The sequence below is a fragment of the Convolutriloba macropyga genome, chromosome 5 (assembly GCF_964194025.1).
Source record: "Convolutriloba macropyga chromosome 5, txConMacr16.3, whole genome shotgun sequence".
Lineage (NCBI taxonomy): Eukaryota > Metazoa > Xenacoelomorpha > Acoela > Convolutidae > Convolutriloba > Convolutriloba macropyga.
Window position 1 is genome coordinate 2,885,937 of NC_134472.1, and position 22,964 is coordinate 2,908,900.

The 22,964-nt window shown below is 34.2% G+C and overlaps 2 protein-coding genes across 3 annotated transcripts; one reads left to right on the forward strand and one right to left on the reverse strand.

The window, feature by feature from the left end:
- Window positions 1–697: 697 nt before the first annotated feature.
- Window positions 698–7,939, forward strand: LOC142339041 (uncharacterized). Of its 2 annotated transcripts, none has more exons than XM_075388697.1 (4): window positions 698–1,281; window positions 3,200–3,426; window positions 5,001–5,269; window positions 7,545–7,939. In XM_075388697.1, the coding sequence occupies exons 2-4, from the start codon at window positions 3,270–3,272 to the stop codon at window positions 7,836–7,838; spliced, it is 720 nt and encodes a 239-aa protein (XP_075244812.1). In that variant the 5' UTR covers window positions 698–1,281; window positions 3,200–3,269; the 3' UTR covers window positions 7,839–7,939. The 2 variants fall into 2 exon arrangements, with proteins under 2 accessions (XP_075244812.1, XP_075244811.1); XM_075388696.1 differs by having other exon boundaries at window positions 702–2,686.
- LOC142339042 (uncharacterized) lies at window positions 7,832–18,557 on the reverse strand. The gene is made up of 2 exons (XM_075388698.1): window positions 18,280–18,557; window positions 7,832–8,440 (listed from the first exon to the last, which is right to left on the reverse strand). The coding sequence occupies exons 1-2, from the start codon at window positions 18,410–18,412 to the stop codon at window positions 8,151–8,153; spliced, it is 423 nt and encodes a 140-aa protein (XP_075244813.1). The 5' UTR covers window positions 18,413–18,557; the 3' UTR covers window positions 7,832–8,150.
- Between the last annotated feature and the right edge of the window lie 4,407 nt (window positions 18,558–22,964).

Sequence of the window (22,964 nt, forward strand, 5' to 3'; positions counted from 1 at the left end):
CGCTAAAATTAAAGCCTTGTGGATTTTTTTTTTAGTTTACTAAAAGGTTCTGAAAATAGTGAATGGGACAGGCTTAAATGAGGGGTACAAATCGGTTCCTTATAATATACTGAAACCATCCGTTAAAAATAAAATGCTGCAAATTTGCATGCAATGCTCTTTTTTCAAAAATGAACCGGAAAGGAGCTGAAATAAAGCCCCTGAAAATTTTACAAGGAATGCGCTGATAAAAGGAGCTGAAATGTACAGAATTTATCAATTTTAAGATCATCCAGTTCATTTCAGCGCATTTAAAAAAACTCTGGCACCTCGGCCCGGCTTTCTCATTTCGCTGCTTGTCATGAATTTATTTCAACTATGCATTTCTTCACATAGTATCAGTACTCTGAGCCAGCTATCATAGACAACGTCTTTCCATTTGTTCACGTGTCATGTTCGATCAGATCTCAAAAGTGTAGATTAAAATTGACTTATTTGTAATCAGCTCAATCAAATTAGCCCACAGCCTGGGAAGTGACTTTTCTTTTCTACTTTTCCCTAATTTCAATTCGATGGATGGAATCCTTTGGGCAAAATGAGCGAGAGAAAGGGAGGAAATAAAGGAGGAAAAAGTGGCAACAAAATTAGCATATCATATCAATTCAGATAAACTAAATAGCCCGATAGCAGGAGACTTTTGTTATACTCTCTGAATAAATAACCCGGGTAATTAGGTTACCAGACTTCATTAGTTATAATCTTTTACAACTTTCGCGCTTGTAAAGGGGGCATTAGTTATGAGTTATAACTTACACTAGTTGCAACTACACAGGTCGTGCAATCAGGAATTAATGATTTTTGAGCCCCTTCAAGAGGTGAGAATTGGGTTTTGTGTATATATTTAACCCAATTTTGTTCACTTTTATGCGACTTTTATCCAAAATTTATTCAAACTCTCTGCGACTTTGCTCACAAATTTATCGCGTTGAGAGCTGATCAATATTTGAAATAGCAGAAATAGAGAAAGATATTCTAAGATTGTACAGTGTTCACTCGTTTGGAGTAAATTAAATGTGAATTATTTAAAAGCAGCCGGCTTATTATCGTGATTAGATTATTTGTTCAGCTCAGCACCTGTGCTTTTCAGTGGGGGTAATTCTACCCTTTCATCAACAATTTTCCCCCACTTTGAAAATCGAAGGCTCAGCGAGGGGTATTGCTGTTTAAAATTATAATCATTTTTATTTCAATTTGTACAATAAATAAGAATATTTCACAAGAGATACAACTAATACATAACAGGTAACTGTATATTGCCTATTAATTTAAAACAACCTACACCCGAATTATTTCACCGGGAATTTCGCATTTTAATAGGATTTCCTTAATTTATTGCGTTTTAAATTATTTGCAACTTGTAACAAATTAGTTTGCAATTTATTACAAAATCCCTTTAATATTGCGGTTGTAAAAACCAGTGAAGGAATTTACTTGCAGCGCCGGTCTTTAAAATTTAAAACACTGTCCGCGCACTTTGACCTCATAAATTTTGGAAAAGCATTTTTTAATCCCTGGAAAAGGAAAAGCTTTTAAACACACACAAAGACACTTTAATCATCAGATAATATTCGCATATGCTCAACAATCTCTCAAATTACAAATTTGCTTATGTGTATCTTAATTGTATTACGAAGATAAGGACATTTGCTCTTTTTATTGTTTGCCTATTTTGACAACAAAAACGTCCATCATTGTCAAGTACAGCAGGTCTATTAAATCCAGAATTATTTAGTGTTCCGCATTTTCGATCTGCACTGCAAAATTTTTTATGTTTGCTAAATTTTTACGGAAAACAAATTTCACAAAATCCTTAAAATTTGATAAATATTGAGAAAAAATACTTGATATTCAATCTACTGCTCGAGGGCTTAAACGTATATTACACCCACGCATATTAATACGGATCAAACCATAACTTAAACAGACCTAGAATTTGGTAAATATCGTGAAATCTTTTCAAAATTTGCACAACAGTTTACAAAAGTTGCATCCGTATTGCCCATGTTTAGTTTGTTTGATTGCTAGGCTTCTAAAGCGACTTTCTGTCTTCTGCAAGTTTACCTTTTATGAATCATCCTGATTGGCTTAAGTTTACATTTATAACCGCAGTTGTTTAACAAGCAATCTAGACCGAAGTTTGTTATCTTTTCAAGACCTAGATAGCCAATAACTAGTTGTTAACAAGTCAAGAATCGAGAGAAGTTATAACTGAAGTTATTACAAGGTGAAGTTATAACAAAAGTTGATTAAAATTTATATCAGCGTGAAATTCTGATCTTTCTTTTTGAATTGAATCGTAATTTATTGTGGACGAAATAGTAGACATTTTGACCGATACCCCGGGGCTTAATCGGCTTACTTTGTTATAATTATAAATTGCTGGTTCGTTTATCATAACTGCGCCTGGTTATTACAAAACCCTGAGGCAAAACCCCTGGTCATTTTAAACCAACAGAGATAGTTTTTCCAGTTTGTTTACTTTTCACGCTATTTCCATATTGGAAGTTATTTCCATAATAAGCAGCTCCCCAAAACTGTTTTAATTGGAATATTGTTGTTCTGTTTACCAGTTATAGCGGAAAATTAATTACAAATAAGGAAGCAGTTTAGTAATTTGTTCGCCAGATTACAGGAAACTCGAGAACTAGTAAGTATGAATTTTAATATTTCATGGAAGAATTTTGGAAACTTGAACAAGTTACAAGTTAGTTATAGCACCAAATTGTGCCAATGTGTATCATTTTTGAAATCTGAAAATTTCTTTACAAATTAAACAATAAACAGCAATTTCTAAAAGAAATGAATTGAGTTCATAAATATATTCCTGCAAGATTCTTGCAGGATTTTGATTTTTTTAATCAGTAGGGTATCCCCCCCCCATTGCAGTAAAATGATTGTTCTTTTTCTTTCTTTTCATTGTTTTTTCTCTTTCTCACCGTTGAGAAATAGCAGCCGCTACATTTGTGGTTGAATTGTTTTTATAACAAACTTTATTGCGTTCTTTCATAAACAAAACCTGAAGAGCGTGCAAACGCCATATGTTTTTCTATAACAATAACATCCTATACACACACACATATTTCTGCAGTTATTCCGTGACATAATTATTTCACACGCACGCATTTTTGATTCATGCTGTGATTTAATTATTTATGTTTAGAGAAGAGACAAAGTAAAAATAACATTTGTGAGAACAGAGTGAAAACAGTCAGATTCAAACAGAGGCAGAGATGAGTTGTGAACAGTTTTCGAGAGATTCAACGCAGGCTTCCCCAGTTGAGATTACGTGCAAAATTGCCGTTCACGAAGAACATGACAGCGGATTCGGTGCAATACAATCACAAAATGGTGCTACTAAATACGACAACCAGAAATTGGAGATAAAAGGTAAAATTTAGAATATATTAGCCGAGTTTTGCATTTTCAAACATAAATAATCTATCTGCATGTTTTTATACCCGCCGCTGTGAACCCGTTCATCAACATTAACTATAATGATGTAGAAATTTTTGATGGAAATATTGAGCGTGTTTTTGTGAACATAGGTTGACAACGGCAATTGTACGAAAAAATTGGGGACTGTTCTTTCCTTAGCCCCCCTCCCGTAAATTGTTGACCCAATGCATTATTGATATTTTGCAGCCTAAATATAATGATAATGATAATAATAATATAATAGATAATGGTGCATAAATAAATGGCTACTCCAGTGATTGTGGAATTTTTATCGTGTAAGATCTGACAAATTTCTGACAAAATATCTTGCTAATAGCCTGTAAGGGGATGCATCTTCTTATGAAATCTTATAAGACGTTTATCAGATCTTATACGATATAAATTCCTCTTATAAGATCTTACACGATAGAAATTCCTCTTATAAGATCTTACACGATAAAAATTCTTCTTATAAGATCTTACACGATAAAAATTCTTCTTATAAGATCTTACACGATAAAAATTCTTCTTATAAGATCTTACACGATAAAAATTCCTCTTATATAAATTCCTAAAGTATGGTATATTCTTCATATTGAAGACAATTCAGAGTTGCTCTCAAGCAGTAGCCGAAAAGCTACAGCATGCAACACTTAAGTGCCAGAGCAACAAAAAGAAAAATATCTTATACTGTCTTGTAAGACTTATAAGATATTGTAAAAAAGATTATTTGAGTGGCAGGGGCTTTCTCCGAAGCGGTGATTATCAAACTAGGCTGAATTGTTTTTAAAGACCGAAACTATCTTGGACTGCTAAGTTTAGCCATAGTACCCAGCTAAGACTCACACTAAAACTGCCACCAAAACAGAATCAACAAGCATTTTTTTGTTTCATAATTGGTTAGCTGACCGATTCGTTTTTTACTTTCATAGGACCTTGACTACGTTATACGATTATATTGAAAACATTAAAACATGTCATATCAGATCTTACACGATAAAAATTCGCTCTTATCAGATCTTACACGATAAAAATTCTGGTAAGGGGAATGTTTATCTTATAAGATGTCTTATCAGATCTTACACGATAAAAATTCTAATAAGAGGAATGTTTATCTTATAAGATGTCTTATCAGATCTTACACGATAAAAATTCCTCTTACCAGAATTTTTATCGTGTAAGATCTGATAAGAGGAATTTTTATCGTGTAAGATCTGATAAGATCTTACACGATAAAAATTCTTAGTCAGCATCTTATCAGATCTTACACGATAAAAATTCCACAATCACTGGGGTATAATCTTAGCTCTTGTTAGTCTACAAAAGCCATCATCCGTTTTAAAACGCGCATTATTTACTTCGCACATGCCATTTTGATCATTAAAAAAATATTCACGACAAAAATGAGACAGATCCAAATTTTAATTGACCTCAAATGTTCGAGACTTTCAGTTTCAAACACATACCGTTTCCTAATTTTCACACGAATGTTGAAAATTTCTACTTAAAAATGTTTCGACGTTTAGACCCAGAGACACGATTGTCAGACATGCCAGATGACCACGACACAGAATCACCCGATTCCTCAGCGGTAATTGACGACTCTCAATTATCCGCCAAACTCCCCTCAAACCTCCACATGACTACAAAAACAACTAACATCGGTGAACAGTTGCTGAAAAGAAAACTTGATCACATTACACATGAGAATTGTTCAGCTGAAGATCACACCAAACAACCTCAGCAGAAGTTGGCCCAACTTGAAGTGTGCACAGCTCCAGCTGCAACTCCATTTGTAAGTTTTTTCAAACTCTACAAAAAATTTACTGCGCTTCGGTTCTCGCGATTTGTTGAAAGATACCGCAAAGTTCCCTTTCGCAGCAAGATATGGAGTACCGAGACTCCCGGGAAAACTTAAGATTATTTTATACAAAAACACCAATTATTCAAAAAGTGGAACATTAATGAACTTGGACTCTCAACATAACCATGATGTTTAACTTGGTGACTATCAGTCTTCCGCAAAACAATGAGGATGCCCCAGTCGAAATCGAATGGTTATCTTGCAAGATCTTGCAAGATTCTTGCAAGATCTTGCAAGACGATGCATCGTCTTGCAAGATTTTCTTGCAAGATCTTGCAAGATAGCCATCGTCTTGCAAGAATCTTGCAAGATAACCATTCGACATGCATGCATAACAAACTGTGAACAAAATAATCAGCATTTTATTTTGAAAAAAAAATAACCCGGATTTCGAAAAGATTACTTAGTGCTTTTGTACCCAATGATGATAGTCTTTTGAAATCTTAAGGTCTGAGATATATTTAAAAACTCTTTCATAAATCTTTTTCTTTTAGAGCTCAAATATATATGTTAGAGTTGAGAGAGAACAACCTAAATTAAATTGTGCATAAGATAAGCTTGACATAGCTTGACTAGAAGTTCTACTTGTTCAACTCACGTGGCTAGAGAAATGAAGCCTTGAGGAACAAGAAAAGAACGTGAGAACGGGCTATAAGAGATGCCCAAGTTCGAGAGCTTGAGACCAGTTGGTGTAAATGGGTAGCACACTAGAGATGCAGGTTCGAAACCAGTACTGGTCCATTTTCACAGTAGTTGCACCTGCTTAGACCCCCTAACAGAATACAACAGATTTTTGACATCGTTATCAGATCATTGACATCTTCGATATTCGAAATTCAATTACTACGCGTCTGTGACGTTTGACGCAAACTTATGATATCAACTTTGTTGTTGCGGTCCATTTTCTTCCATTGCCCCCACCCTCGCCCCTCTTAAAAGGGTTCTCCTTGATTCCCGTATTAATAATCTGTGCGTGACATAAATTACTCTCCGTTCCTCGATCTACCCTCTCCCAATCACCCCCTCGAGATATTAGCACACTAAATGCAATACACCTGACACTCAAAACAGTTCCCATTTGTTCACAACTGAAAAATCGATGCTCAAGTATCCGCTTGCTCGATTAGCCGTACAATTTAAAATAGTGGCTCTATTGATTCTACAGTGTGTGTGTGTGTGTGTGTGTGTGGGGGGGGGGGGGTGGGGGGTATAAATGCATAAATGCACCATAATTCAACAATCAATCAGTTTTCTACGGAAACCTTTTTAGCGAATCTACAGTGATCTTAATAAAAATGTTACTGCACGTAATATCGAAAAGTCAGTTGAAAAATCTTGCCAATTACAGAATTGTATTCTTGATTATCAGCTCAATCGAAAACTTGCACTCTCGGCCTTCTGATGCACGGCAGCTTAGCTCACGCAAAGCTTCTCTTATATACAATACCCGGCTCTTTCTATTTCTAGTCTAATCAACGTGAGAACAACCCCCAAATGTTTTCATGCCTAATTGACAACGCAAAGTGCGTGTCCACATCTCAAAGCCCCTTCTACATCCCCCTTTCTACTCCACAAAAGGTTGAGAAACCCTGTGTAGGGGAAATACCCCCCCCCCCCCCACTGAGTTAAGTGGTGGTGATTCTTTGTAGCGTGAAATTAAGGAAAGCGATTGAGGGAACCCAATCTGCAGGATATTAATGATACCGTGTGATAGTGACACTTCTCATTGCGCTATTAGGAAAGGGGAAGTAATTAAGGAAGTTATTACAAGCTTCAATACTAACGATACTTAGTTATGATTGATAATGCGTAGTAATTCCTGTGACTATGACTACAATTCTTAAAAATGGCCCTTTTATTCGAGCCACCTTTTTCACGTATCTGCTAACGTATGTGGATTGAAATCTAAATTTTTTGGCCATTCTTATTCTTATGCAGTTTTTTTGATAACCATTAGCCCATTGAGTTAAAGAACGAAAATCCACCAAACCCCTCCCCAGCCCCATTTAACTGTTAATTAGCCTCGCATTTATCGCATTTGCTCATGCCTCATGGGCCATGTTCATGTTTTGACGCCCCGGGGAACTTGATTTGAAATTATCTCAACCAAAAAATTATGATGATCGTAGTTAATGTTAATGTGTATTTAATTCCGTGGTTTTTAAATCGATACCTTATGTTAAACTTGAACCTATTGACGTTTCAGCTTTTCACAGCCGGTGCTCCTGTAATGATGGGCGACCTTTTGGACAGAGAAGTAAAAATAGTCAAAAGACGAAACCAGTTCTACAGACCCGCTCTCAAGGTCATCAATCGTAGCCCGACAGCGACCACTACCCCCACCCTCTCCCCCACCCCCACAACCCAACACCAACAACAATACAACCTCCCGTCTTTCTACTATTCGGATATCACTTCATTATCTTCAATTTATTATGCTGAAATGTGTAGAAGTGCCGCTGTTCAAATCAAAAAGACAAAACTTGATTCAGATTTTTGAAATAAACTATTTTTCAAAACTTTGATTTTTGGAGGTTGTTTTTACATATGATATCTTTGATACAGAGCATCATTACAAATGAATTTATAAATATCAGACAGTTTCTTATTAAATCACAAACCTCGAGACAAGATACGATGCATTCGGGATGTTTCCTTCCAAATACTTTTGTCCAGAAAAATTGTGAGCAGCAGCTTTCTTACGATGCAAAGCACAAAATATTCAGGTTTATGAATATCCTAGTTATGAGGAAACTTTCCTTGAGACATTATAGTTAATTAGTTAGTTATGAGTAGTTTGGAGCCAACTGAGTCACAAAATCCTGGCCATAATAAGACAACCAACACCAATCAAATGACGTAATCTCTGCATGTGTTTGTTGCCAGCAACACAACTTGCATTATGGATGATTGCGTGCCATTTAGTTTCTCCGTCCACCTCTTCCACCACCCCTTCCACCTCGACCTCCTCCACCTCGTCCTCGACCTCTTCCTCTCCCACCTCGGCCTCTTCCCCGTCCTCTTCCTCGCCCTCCCCTTCTGCCCCCCTTGTATCCTCTTCCGTGTCGCGTTCCGCCTCTGTAGTAAGAGTTGTTTGGGTACCTGAAATGTAAACAAGACTGCTATTGGCCAGCAGAAACTGAATGGAGCACTACGTTGCAAAAAGTACTACGTTTTATCAAATAAAGTTACTCGAAAATGACGCTGTTGTCAGCTTCAATATTTATTAAGACTAAAACTCCAGCACAATAGGATACCCGAATTTGCATCCAAATGTGATTAGTTCAGACTAGCTTTATAATTGCAACTATCCATCTCATTTGTCTGCACTGCCTTTTTAAGAGATAGCGCAGTCAACACTGACAAGATCTTGTCACTGTTGTTTCTTGAGATGGACTTTCGCATTTTTGAAGCGTTTTTAACTAAAGAATTAAATTCTCCAAAACGAGCGAATAGCAAAATGATATTTTATAATAGAAATTACGAGGTTATGGAAGAGACTTGAATAATAGATCAAGATATATATTGATTTGCAATTAGAGATGAAAACGAGCTCGAAAATCAGCTAATATTTCTATTACCAATGTGAAAACGACACAATTCTAACCATAGCACCATGATTTATAGTGGGTGTGGGGTCGTAAGAGAAACCAAAAATAGTTTGCTTCATTTTTCCCAGAAGTCATTCACAAGGGATGCCAAAGCATAAATAATATGCATTTAAGCTTTTCTAGGAACGCGTTCACGTTTCGGGTGTATCATAATCATTCAATACATGCAAGGAAAATTTATCGTCAGATAATCTCTAAACATAAATTGACGACCCAGCACATTTTTTTTACGATTCGTTTTTATAAATGTGACAAAAATCAGTTTCCTCTGACTGATTAAAGTAGTATGTTAGTTATAAATTTTAGGAAAAAAGCCTGACTTACCCATTTAATCAGAAAGAGCAAATTGCTTGAAGTCACATTTATATAATTGAAACGTCAAGAAATTATTCCTAGAGTCAATATTCAGTTCGAACTGGTGATTTAGATAGTTATTAAAAATTATCTGAGGAAAAAATTTTCTAGCATGTAATAAGGAATGATTGTGATACCTTTCGGAAAAGTAAACAAATTCCCAGAAAAATCAATGCATTCTACTTACAGTATCCTTTGCAAATAATTTCTGGGAAAATTGTAAGCAAACCACAGTTGGTAGCCCATTATTGATAATTTTTAATTCGTTTTTTATTTCGGTCTAATTGGTAATTAAGTATCGTGGAAATTATGGACTATATTCAATAGCACCAGTGGTGATGTAGAAAATGTTACAACCTCGATTCAAATTGTCTTAAATTTAGAAATGGAAAAAGCCTAAATTTTAGACTATATAGGGAATCAAATTTCTTACATTGCCCAAGTCACTATTGTTGCCATTGGTTATAGTCCGCAATTTCCAAGACAGTTTTCAACGATCTGATTATACTGAAATGAAAGGAAGCCTATTGGAAATTAGTTTCGGGGAAGTTTCGCGTCTCATTATTTGAAGATTAAGAAATTTAACCGTTTTTCAGTTACCTAAAACACGACTAACAGAACGAAATAGGTTTTCAGCCAATAATCACTTAGTTATTAATAGTGAGCAATAAAATATTAGGATGATTGGGAGTTTTTGGGGCGGACTTAATCCTGAAATTTATTGATTATGGTTACTTTCTCCGCGAACACGAATGAGAAGATTCAAGCTTAATTGGAGTCTATCGTCCTCGGTTAACGTACTGCTTTTTGAAAGTAGAAACAAAAGGAAACAATATTTGTAACCAGATGATGTCGCGCTGTCTGCAAAAAACACGAATATACTATTTGCAAACTAGTGCACTCAGCATTATGACAAAAAATGATTGCTGAATTGGTGGATGACTTCATTATACAAGCGCAGCGTATAAACGCGAAGAAATGTTGAAATGCTGCTATCGTAAAAAAAAATGTACAAATATGCGTTTTGTAAAGTTTCTCTAATTCACGTTTCTGAAATCTTGTTGCTAAGAGATCAAATAAACAACTAATAAACAATTCTGAAAGAATACGGAATGGCAAGGCAAAAGAGAAATGGTCAGCATCAAAACCATTTTAAAATAATGATCAGCATCTAGCATTTAGCTGTGCTGTTTCTGGGGACGAAACCAGAGAGCTGAACTCAAATAACTTTGAGGCTGAACTCTCACACAATACGTCAGTTAATATAGAGTGGTCCAAAATTCAGCAAACAACTCTTGTATCAACAGCTATTACAATATTGGGTTAATTCGTACAAATGAGCTGAAAAGTAGCATTTATTTTTGAAAACACTATTAAAAAGGGGGGAACAAATTCTGTCCCGGTCCTCCATTGATCTAAATAAACCAGTAACTAAAGTCTCGAATGGTTGCAGTGCCCTAGAATTGTACCCTAAAGTACTTGTTGTTTACTTCAAATTACTGTGATGCCCAGGATGAAAAAAAAACAGTTCATTTTTCCCTTTCAGTTACTTTACATTGCAGATTATAGATAAAAATACAGTGTTTTCCCAGACTAAAATATACATGTGCAGTGTTCACTTTATTGAGTTCTCATTATTAGCTTACAATTACTCTTTAATAGAAAATTTAAACATTTATTGCCGAATTTGAATGCTTTTTAACATATTGAGCGACATATTGTCCATGGTCTTTCTTCAATCATCTAATAAAATCCATATATTTGACTTTGCTGCAAAACTTTCTAGATCTCGATAACATTTTGCCAAAACATTAAGAATTAGTATTTCTTTCCCTCTAATACTTATCGAGTAACAATGAAGATGATTTATTCTTAAAACATATTTTTTCTCTTTTAATGTTCATATTGCCGTTCATATTGCCATTCTATTTCCAGTTACAAACAATTTTTCTTGTTCCTAATAAAGAGTCTGACATAAGATGCTAGCCGATAGTCTAATAGGAACCCGGCTCATAAAACTTAAGCAAGCAATCAATTTCATGGAAGTTTTCTTAGGCTAAGACTACATTTTGCCGATATATGTGGTATATTTAAAGAAGCTTGCAGCTACGATAGCAAGCAAATTTTTAAACGGATTTAAAGCGATTTAAGAGTTGCCTTAATTTCTCCCGAGCGATTTTTAGCCAATCAGAGCTGAGCAAAATTTAGCTTTGCGAAAACACAACTGCTAAAACATCATAACCGTGCAAGATTTCGTCATTTAGAAATTTTAAAATCAATTCAAATTGTTTAGCTATAAATTAACATCGTTTGGTTTTGCCATTTTTTCTTTCCAGGTTCAAATCCAGATCAACTTGAGACCAAATTGAGACCCGATCGAGACCAAGAGAGCAAAATCGGTTAGTTCATATTACATCGGCTATAAATTTCTATTTGTTTGGCTTTACAAATTTTTCTTTCCAGTTCAAAACCGAGACCAAATCGAGACTAAATCGAGATCAAACAGCAGCCCAAAAATCGAACAGTTCAATTTGAATTTTTTAAATTTTCAATTTATCTAATTCAATAACCGTTGATTTTAGGCAAACGATCTTCAAAGAAATTTATGAAGTTTTTTTTATACTTTTTCTGTTTTCTTAGCCTAATGACTTGAGAAATTGCAAGAAATGATTATTTTGAGTGATCTATAACACTTCTTTTGATCTGAGCTTTCGAGTTCATATAATTCTTTTGCAGTTCGGTGAGTTCATGTTCAATTCAATTTTTTTGGTTTGGCCAAATTTTAATGAAACCTTGTTTAGAGTCGAAAACCAATTTCAAAGAATGAGCACATTTAATCTAACTTTGACATCTTCTATGAAGGTATATTTCGTTATTTTATTCAAAAACTGCTAATTTTAAACTTTTTGAAATTTTTTTTAAGGTTTTAAAGCATATTGTTCTCTATTTTAGATGCAGATCTTCGTTTTCTTCATATGAGCACCTGTTGAGCCAAAAGACTTGCTGTTGGGAACGTACTGCATGGAGCGGATGGACTGAAACTGATTGAAATCTGAAGGACTTGAAATAATCAATTAAAACTTTCAAGATACATGAATTGTTAATTTAAACTTAAAACAATATAACGATTAACGAACGGACAAACTATAGTAAAAAAAATATGTTAATGGAGTTTCGTATCTCAATTTTCAATGCATTTCAAAGGTTTTTGAAGCAATTATAATCCATTTTTAAAACGGAATTATATAGATTTAAGAGAATTTAATTCTTAAATGGTCCCAGATTGAGGACGTAGAAGGGATTTTGTTGATAACATTTAAAATGAAAACCGCTATAAAATTGATTTTTTTATTCACTTATTCCATTGCGGGAGCCTAATTGGATGGAACTGGTGTTCCATTTTGAACAGTTCTGAGGATTTCTAGTTGGCACAATACATATATTTGTTGTCCAACGTCACACCAAGATATTCACCTCATTGACTTCCTAACAACTTTAGAAATTTTAACTTTAGAATGAAACTTTTTACAGCAGCTCTTTTTAGGAATAAACAAGATTGCACTTGATCTGCAGTTTATTTACACAATTCATAAAAACAACCGAGTATTCAGTCTTGCTAATTATCCGAATATAGATGATATGCTAAGTGAGCAATTGGCGTCAAGTTTTTTTGACAAACTGTCCAATTTAGTCATACTACTGGTTTTGAGGATGCATTGTTATATAATCGTTATTTTCGGCAAATCTTACAAAAATTTATCTTGTTTTCTCGTTCATAGCATATCAAAACACTAAATTACGGTAATAAAAAATGTAGATATAAAATAGAAAACTAAACAGACAGAGAGCAAAAACTATCTACCTAAATGTCTCTTTCGTAACAACAAATGATATATTAAAACTGAGTCGTTAGATTAACATGACCAAAAGTCAAGAAATTATTTTTCCAGCTCCGCATAAACAATTTTTTTGGAATTGTTCATAAGTTAAGAAATTTGCAGTTACAAAGCGATAAAATTCATTTTTGGCTTTACGTTATTCAAATTTGTATCGTCAGAGATAAATTATTCATTCAATATAGACTTTTTCTTGAGCATATCGTGGTTAATTTTAATAACGTATAGATAGGCAGCTCACGAGCTGATTTTCTGTTTCTCACTGAAGATTATTCTAATATTTGTTCTAAGTGTTTTGCTAGACTTTTGCAGAGTTGTCCTCCTTTAAATACTGACAAAATTCTTGCCCTCCGTTTTCTAAACATTTTTGTCGATCTGAAGCAAGGTTTTGGAACCCGTTTGTGGGATTAATTTTTTTGTCATAGTATAAATACTTGACCTGTACTCGCCCATAGTAAAGATTACTTATCTTTCGCGTTGTGTACCTACAAACTAGTTGAGTGCCTTCAGGTTGAAATCAGTCTTGTCAGCCCCTGGAAAAGTTTATGTGAATATAAAATTCGAGCAAGGAGCCTCCGTAATGTGCGTTTGCACAAAGTATGTTTAAATTAACCTATACTTCATTAGAAGGTATGGGACCTGTCATCAATGCGACTAGCAAACAGGTTGACGAAAAAGAGGCGAAGACGAAAAATGTTCCTACGAAAAATGTTCCTAATTTTGAAGAATTAAAATATTAATTTAATTGATTAAAACCATTAGATATTAGCTGAAGTCGCCAAACTGCTAATTTACGTATCCTAAGGGAGCAGTTGAGACCTGTCATTATGCAGTGTACAAAAGCCTGTCAAAAATCGGCAAAACTAGAATGTTCAATTAAACAATACGCGAAAAATGCATTGAAGCCGTTAAAAGCGTTCTCACTGTACAACGCATTGTTTGTCATAAATAACATGACAAAATGTTCATTATTTGCACTTTTTCAAACCCAATGGGACCTAGTATCAAGGTTTAAATTTTAAAATGAAAAACAAAAAATATCCTATAAAATGTACAGATATACAAAAACTAAAATTGTTTTAAAAATCTCGTAGTAACAAAGCCGAGAAAAAATTCCTGAAACTAAAACCATTACAAAGCTTAAGTTATAGCTCACTAGGAACGATTTCAGACATGTCTGTGCATTAACTCATCAATCACAGGCGCATATCCCAATTGCGCCTGTTATTGAGACTAAGTCACAAGCAAAAGCCTCACTCCGTTTCAGGCAGTTGTCTGCATGAACTATAAGTTATCACTTCTTTCTCAGCTGAACATCTGAACGGATCTTCCTTATAAGCAGACAAAGAAATGACAAAAAGAAACCCAAAAATTGAAAAAAATCGAAAAATTTCTCACGAAGTTAAATGATTAAAGCCATCAGCCAAAACGTATACGCAACAGAGAAATAAAAATTGAATCAAGAAAAGTAGTTATATCTTCTTGTTGATGAGCTAGAGTTACATGATGATCCAAATGAGAACGAAATGAAGACAGTTAAAGTATTTTTTTTAAAAAGTTCATATGAAAGTCACAAACAATTAGCAATGAACTGAAATCTTCAAACAGGTTCGATTATAAATCTTGCGGAAGCAATTGAGACCTTTCATCATCAGGTAATTGTATGAAAAACACAGGCTAAGATAAGAATCGACACGATTTGGCGAGTCTCAAGCCCGATAAAAGCATAAACTAATTAAAACAGTTTTCATGTTCCGCTGCGCCTTTAATCAACGTTGTGCATTTTCAACTCTGCTTTCCATTAATTGGACCTGTCAATGAGCTAATACGACAAGAAAACAAAACAAATTTATAAATTCTGCTATTATGCTCAAAAGCCAGATTTTCAATCAATGCTATATTGCCCAAAAACCAAGTTTTTAATCTGAACTCGTGTTATCAGAACCAAGAAATCATTAGTAAAACAAAAAACTTTTGCTGTGACTCATGCAAAATTCTGTTTGACCTGTTTTGATGAGACTACGTCTAAATTTGAATTCGATCACATAATGAAAAAGTTCAAGGTCAAAAGAAGCATTAGAAAAACGACTGAAGCCGTTTTCTAGTTTCATTTAAACCTCCTAAAGAAACCAATTGTGTTTTTGGCTGGCGCGACTGAATATTTCGACTACAAAAGTGAGCAAAGCATAAATTTCAAGAATTTATTTGATCAAAACCATAAAAACCGTCTGCTTATTTCCATATGTTTGTGGGGCCTCATTTTTTTTCCTAATAACATTTGTCAATAATTAAGCCCTGATTTGGAATTCTTGTCAGTAAATAACATGAAAGGTAAATGCGGAAATATTGAGGCCACGCCTCAATATATTGTTGCGCGTCTACGAAACATCAGTTATTCAAATGATTGCGAAATAGATGTTTTAAACTTTGTTGCGAAAAACTGGAAAAATTATAAATCCAGAAGACTCTTCAAGCCAGCGGGAATATAACCATGTCTCTTTTTGAGGTTACGAAGATTATGTTTGCTGTGATTAGTTGTCTTCTTCCTGCAAGTTTAAAGAAACAGGGCAACGAAATCTTCAAACTTCAAAAATGCGATGTTTTGCCAAAAAAACTCATCGAACAATTCAGCAACCCTTCTTTAGCTTTACGCAACATACTGTAGCCAAAAAGCAATTGACAAAAATTGCTAAAAAGAACTAATGAAAATTTGAACGAAAGCAACGCATTTCCGCAAAATAACCTCAAATCTCGATAACTCCTTTTCGAAAATTAAATTCGAAAGAATTTCTAAATTCCTTATTCTACGCAGAACGGGTTTCTAATGATACCACTCACACTCTCTACGATGATTGAGTTATATGGATTGGCCGAAATTGACTGAGCGAAGATCGCTCTTGACTATATAGTTCCTCCTCCACTAAAGTGGGTTGTCGGAACAATTATAAAAATCACTGAAATTATAACTCCCAAAATGTATCAACCACCTTTTTGTGGAAAAGACCTGACATACTTACCGATGGCATCTATTTTTTAGTTCGACAAAGATACTAAAATTTACTTCAAAAATAGAAGTTTAAAAGTGAAATAAAACGATTTCATGAAAGTGACGCGTCAAAACTGATTGTTATCTTGATTTTACGCAATATCTACGCAATAGCATCTCTGTCAATAAGCCCTGGTAAAAAATTCTTGACAGTAATCAACATGAACTGCAAAGGCGGTAACTTTTAGGCCGCGACCCAATAAAGTTCTGTTGCGGGTCTACGAAACACTCAATTATTCAAATGTTAAAAGATTTGAAACGAAATTTTTGAAAATATCAAATATTGCGAAAAACTGAAAATATATTTCCAGAAAACTCTTAAAGCCAGCGAGACTATATCGAGGTTCATTTTTGAGGCTACGCAGATTATGTTTGCAGTGTTTAGTTGTCTTCTTCCGGCAAATTTAACGAAAGTGGGCTACGAAATCATACTTGGTCCCTTTTGACAAAAACTTCACAATATAAAAAAAAGCAAATTTTCGCCAAAAATTCATTGAGCAATTCAGCAACCCTCCTTTATCTTTACACAACATACTTTAGAGAAGTCGACAAAAATTGAAACAAATAATGAAAATTTGAACGAAAGCAACGCGTTTTGGCCAAATGTTCAAAATTTGAAATCTCGATAACTCCCTTAAAAGAAAATTCAAAAAAATATTTTCCATATTCTGCGAAGGACGGGCTTTCTAATGATACCACTCACACTCACTACAATTATTTGTGAGTTATATCGATCGGCTAAAATTGACTGAAAGCATTTGACTAAATAGTTCCTCTTTCAAAAGTTTGTCGTCGGAACAAAACTAAACTGAAAGTGACTGAAATTGTTATCAACCCCCTTGTTGTGGAAAAAACCTGACATACTTACCGATTGCATCAATTTTTTCAGTTCGACAATGATTCCGAATTATACTTCAAAAATACATGTTTTAATGTGAAATGAAACGGTTTCATTAGTCTTGTCAAAAGTGATTGTTAACTCGAATCTACGCAATTTTCGAAATTCAGAAAATATGCTACATAACTTGACTTTGTAGGAACACTGAATGTGTGAACTTGTACAATATCTTCGTGAAACGATTGTTTAAATATCTTGAAAAAATTATGCACCAAATTGTATCTTCATATTCTTTCAAGCAATAAGGAACTTTTTGCGAGATTTCGTCAAGATCTTGTCAAGATTTCCCACCATAAAGGTGCTAAATTTTGCCAACTTTTGTTAGGACAACCAATGCCTTGCATGTCTTGGCAGGGTGTATAAAGTTTTGTTTCACCAGGATTGAAAATGTCCTTCCAAAATCCCAAGATCCCATCCAAATTGATGTGATCAATAGATTGGACCAACCATGTTCTCGGTATAGTCAGTCCCATAAAGCTGCAATGCTATCAAACGTTTCAAAGGTCAAAGTTCAATTTTAAAACATGCAGATATCTAGCAAAACATTGCCCATTTGCATGTCCCGAGCTTTTCGAACGTTCGCTTGCGTTGCAACTTTATGGGACTTACTATATACATTTGAACAACTGATTTTATTAACGCACAATATGTCGGTTAAGTCTTTATAGCGTGCATTATATTGCGAGTTTCATCGTGTTCTAACCCAATCCAACTTTCGAAAAACTATAGGAATGCTTGTGAACATCAATATGGCAATCTCTGCATGTTCTAAATTTGAACTTTGACCTTTGAAACGCTCACTAATGTTTCAATTTTTGGCTACAATTATACTGTGTGCACATAGCTTGCATAAAAACCTCTCAGCAGTATTAATATATAATGTAAGTCTCAATGTTTCGCACTTAATAGGTGCCTAAAAATCTTGAGGCCCTATTCAACTATTCAAGTCAAAGGCAAGAGTTAAATACTTTCTCGTAAACGCTATAGTAAGTCCCACCTAGAATTTCACCGCAAACGACGTTCGAAAAACTCCAGTCATAAAAAACTGAAATGTTGGCAACTGCCATTTTCAAATTTAATAATTTGAACCGTTCGCTTGCCCTTCCACTTCATGTTGCTGACGATAGTGCATTTACCTGTTTCTATAGTATCTGCTTGTTCTGTACCCTCCACCGTAACCTCCCCAGTAACCTCCGTAGTATCCAGACCCGTATCCGTATCTCGGGTAGTTGTTATAGTATGTCGGGAGTCCAGAATAGTAGCCGTCATAGTAGTAATAACTAGGGTAGTAATAACTGCTCGACCCGTACCTCGTCCCGTACCAGTTGTTATTCCATCTTCTATCGTAGTAATAGTTAGTCGGGTACGCTTTGGAAAATATAGAGCCTGGAAAATTTTTGGCAATTAGTGCCAGGAAAAGAGACCGTATCAGAAACGTAATCATTTTTAACGTTTCTTGCTGTTCACTTCAATAGTTCGAAGTTCTTACCAATGTTGATATCAACATCTAAAGCTAAGAAAACGCATTTGACCTTGAATATTTATGTCAGCAACGAAACGGTGAAAACTCAATTTAGGACAAAAGATGCACAAAATTTTCAGGTATAGTAAGTCCCATAAAGTTGCAACGCAAGCGAACGTTCGAAAAGCTCGAGGCATGCAAATGAGCATCTTTTAGCCATACATCTGCATGTTTTAAAAATGAACTTTGACCTTTCAAACGTTCGATAGCGTTGCAACTTTATGGGACTGACTGTAGTCTGTCCCATAAATTTGAAATGACCGAAAATGCCAAAACATGCAATTGAGCATGCAAATGAGCAATGTAGACAGTATTTTTGAAACGTTCGCTTATTACATCTTTATGGGACACGCTATATGAAATGACGAAGAGACGAAATGTCAAAAGAGCAAATAATAATAAAGTGCAGAGTGTCCCCCAACAAAAACGAATATTCCAAAACTGCAGACTTTAGACTTTGCAATGAACATCGAAATGCTACTTTTTGTGTCAATTGAGCATGAAATCAACCGAGCATCAATGGTGGTTATTCGAATGTTAACATGTTTACCATCACTAGGGTTGTATAGCCTGTCCCATAAAGTTGAAATAAGCGAACGTTCGAAAAACGCCAAAAACGTGCAATTGAGCATCAATGTGCTCATTCGAATATCAATGTTTTCTCCATTAAGTTTTCATTCATCAATTTTTTCTACGTTTTAATTTTGAACTTTGACCTTTAAACTCTAACATTTGACTTTTGAAACGTTAGCTTATTTCAACTTTATGGGACACACTACATCTGCAATTGAAAGCTTGGGGTACTCTACAATATCTCACATAGCGTTCTAACGCAAGCGAAAGTTTCGCAGATCAAAGATTATATTTTAACCATGGAGATATCAACGCATTTTTCATGTGTATTTGCATGTATGACTTTTCGATCGTTTGCTTCGTTCTAAGTTTTATAGATGTACCATTTTATCTTTCTCATAAATTTTAAACAATCAAAAATTTCAAAATTCCGCAGGCATGCCATTGAGGATCACCATGGTCATTGAACGCCAACGTTGTTCCCTCTGAAATTGTTTCGTTGAAAAATCCTGAAAATCTGAGTCAATCGGCGGAGAGAGAAGAGAATTTCGCATTTTTTGAAATCTCGGGGAGAAACTTAAGTAAAACTTCCACCCTTCTCAGCTTTCATATGCGATAACAACAGCTGCGTAAATAACAAATATGCAAAAACTAACCCTAAATTCGAAATTGAGTAATAAAGAGTAAATAAGAAGAAGGCGTGGTAATGTGCGTTTGCTCGTAATGTTCCGACCCGCTTTCATCCAAATTTTTGATTTATTTATCTACCAAAAGTTTCAACAAATTATATGTATCTCAAAAATAATAGAAGTATGAAAAAAAAATTCTTCAAACTCAAACCCTCAAACAATTTAAACAATGTAATTTTAGAGCAGCGATGCTATTAAGAAGACTACGAGCAAGATTTAAAAAATCAAATATTAAAACAAACCTTAAATACGGCCAAAACAAATTCTTAGAAACACTATTCAATGTCAATTTATTGTTGCAACAAAAACCTAATTTGAACCAATTAACTTGTAGCTCATTAAACAAGATATTGGACCTGCCTCAAATGATACTAGGTTACAAGTAGACTAAGGTTACAAGAACTAAGGGGAAAAGTCAAAAAATAGGTTTATCTTTATTGGAAAACAATTTAGGTATGAAATACATTAGCTTTCAAGTGCAATCATTCAATTAGTTCATTTAAAACGCCAGAAGAAACGATTGCACATCACATTCTCCAGATTATGTTTTTTGACTAAAAAAGGAAAACAAAAACTGAAAACAATGCAAATTCTGAAGAAAATTTGCTAAATATTCAGTGCTGAAGCCAATGAAATCCTATGCTATTAACTGAACAATAAATTACATATGCGCCCGCATCCAATGTCAATTAGTTTTTAAATTAGTTAGTGAGACAACACAAATGAAATTATACTCAAATACAGGCGAAAAATCCTGAATCAAAATTTTCATGATTGAAACCTCTATAATAAAAATTGAAATACAGTTCACAAAAAAAGGATGCAAACTGCCATTAATTCATCTAAGCTACAAGTTAACAGAAAAAGGAAAAACGAATAAAGACAGAAAAAAACGAAGATAATTTTGAAAAGAAATATCAAAACCATCAAAACGAATAGCAATGAAATTACTTTCAAATCAGGTAATTTCCTGCTCCAGAGTATTTGTATTCATGTGAAAGACATCATACGACGAATTTAGGGAGAAGTCAAAATTTCGAATAATTTTTGAGAGAAAATTTTGTCGAAACCGTTTAAACCATAAACTAATCACTAAAAACGCTAGATAAGTTTGATTATATTTAAACGTAGAAAGATCACAAGACAAAAAAAAACATATGTAAAAAAATGGATATATGTGCAAATATTCAAAATAAAAAATAAAATGTCTGTCTCAAAGCCAGAAAATTTTTTCTCCGAAAACTTAAAACGCAGTGACAACTAAATTATAACATGCTAGAAGATTATGCAATCTCGCTGTTAGAATTGAGTAAAAAGTTGACAGAAATGAGATAAACATATGATAAAATTACAAAAAACCACTATTTTTGGTTTTGCAAACAATATTTCTGAGGCCATAAAAAAATAAGCTCTCAACAAAGAAAACCAAACTGTAAAACTTTTAGCTCCATAGAACGCCAATTGTACTTGTCATTTTTGAGACTGAGTCTTAAGGCTACAAAATAAAATTAAGGCTAAAAAATAACAACTACAGTTTACCATTACTACGATTGAATCTCTAATTGAACTTTGGGGTTCTCTACAATACCTCATAGTGTTCTAACACAAGCAAAACTTTTACAGTTCAAAGATTATATTTTAGCCAAAGAGATATCGACAACTATATTGTGTTTTTGCATGTTTTGTTTTTCGAACGCTTAATTCATTCTAATTTTTAAATCTCTGTCTCAACGCTAGAAATTCTTTTCTGAAAACCTTGGACGTGAGATAACTAGTGACAACTAAATTATAACTCGGTAGAAGATTTTGCAATCTGGAACAGGGTTAAAAATTGGCAGAAATAAGATAAACATATGACAAAATCTCAAAAATCCACTTTCTTTGGTTTTGCAAACAAAATTTCTGAAACATTAAACAAATAAGCTCTCAACAAAGAAAACTAAGTTGGAAAATTTTTAGCTCCATAGAACGCCAGTTGGACATGTCATTTTTGAGACTGAGTCTTAAGGCTACAATTAACAACAAATAAAGACTCAAAGAACACATTTTTACGCAAATGAAGTGTTGAAGCCCTAAAAACATTGATTTCTAACTGGAGATGTGTTACATGTTCAATAGGCCCCATTTTCACGTCAAAAGATCTGTAAAATGACCCATACAAATTGAACCAGGGAATGGAGCAAAGCTAGCCTTAAGACTGCCGCAGTCATGTCCTCTGAAAACTGGCAATTGTTCCAATTGTCAGCTAAACACAGTATTTGACGGGAAAAAGTCACTATCTCAAAAACAAATGATAAATTTTAGGTAATCTTGGAGTTGAATTGAAAAAAGCGGCAATTTTTTTTTATTATAGAACACTCCCAGAGAAAAAAAGTAAAACTAACACTTTTGGGATTCGAAGATATTTTGTCTGCAGTTTTCAGGTCTGCACGTCCACCTAATTTAAACAGGTTGCTATAGGAATGCATTTTGATTGAAAAAGACTGATTTTTGGAAAATCTAGCCAATTGTTGACAAAATTTTGGCTCCAATTGTTTTGAAACTTTATTCGTTCTTTAAAATTGAAAATCTTAGCATGATTGTTATTAAATTCGGCAGTTTGTATAGCAAAATTGACAAAAATTGAACAAAATGCGGAAAATGTAAACAAAAACGAATGAAATCAATGACACAAATGAAATGTTCACAAATTTTTTAACCTCGATAGCTCCTCAAAAAAACCAAAATTCAGAGTTCAGATTTATTAGAATACAGTGTTTACAAGTATCCTAAAAAGCTAAAAAAAAAAGTAAAAGTTGAAAAATTCAAAAAGGTACTCAACATGGTTTGCTCTTGGCAGGATCTTTAAACGTAATTTCGTTGAGTTAGTTTTGATCAAGTTGTCATCCTATGCTGTTACAGAGAAAATTTTTGAAACAAAATTTTTTAAGAAATTTTAAACTTTATTTTGGCAACTATAGTAGCTAAAAGAGTATAAAGAGGCATCAAGAACCTCTCAACACAGCGCCATTTCATATTTTATTAGCGTCAGCTTAAC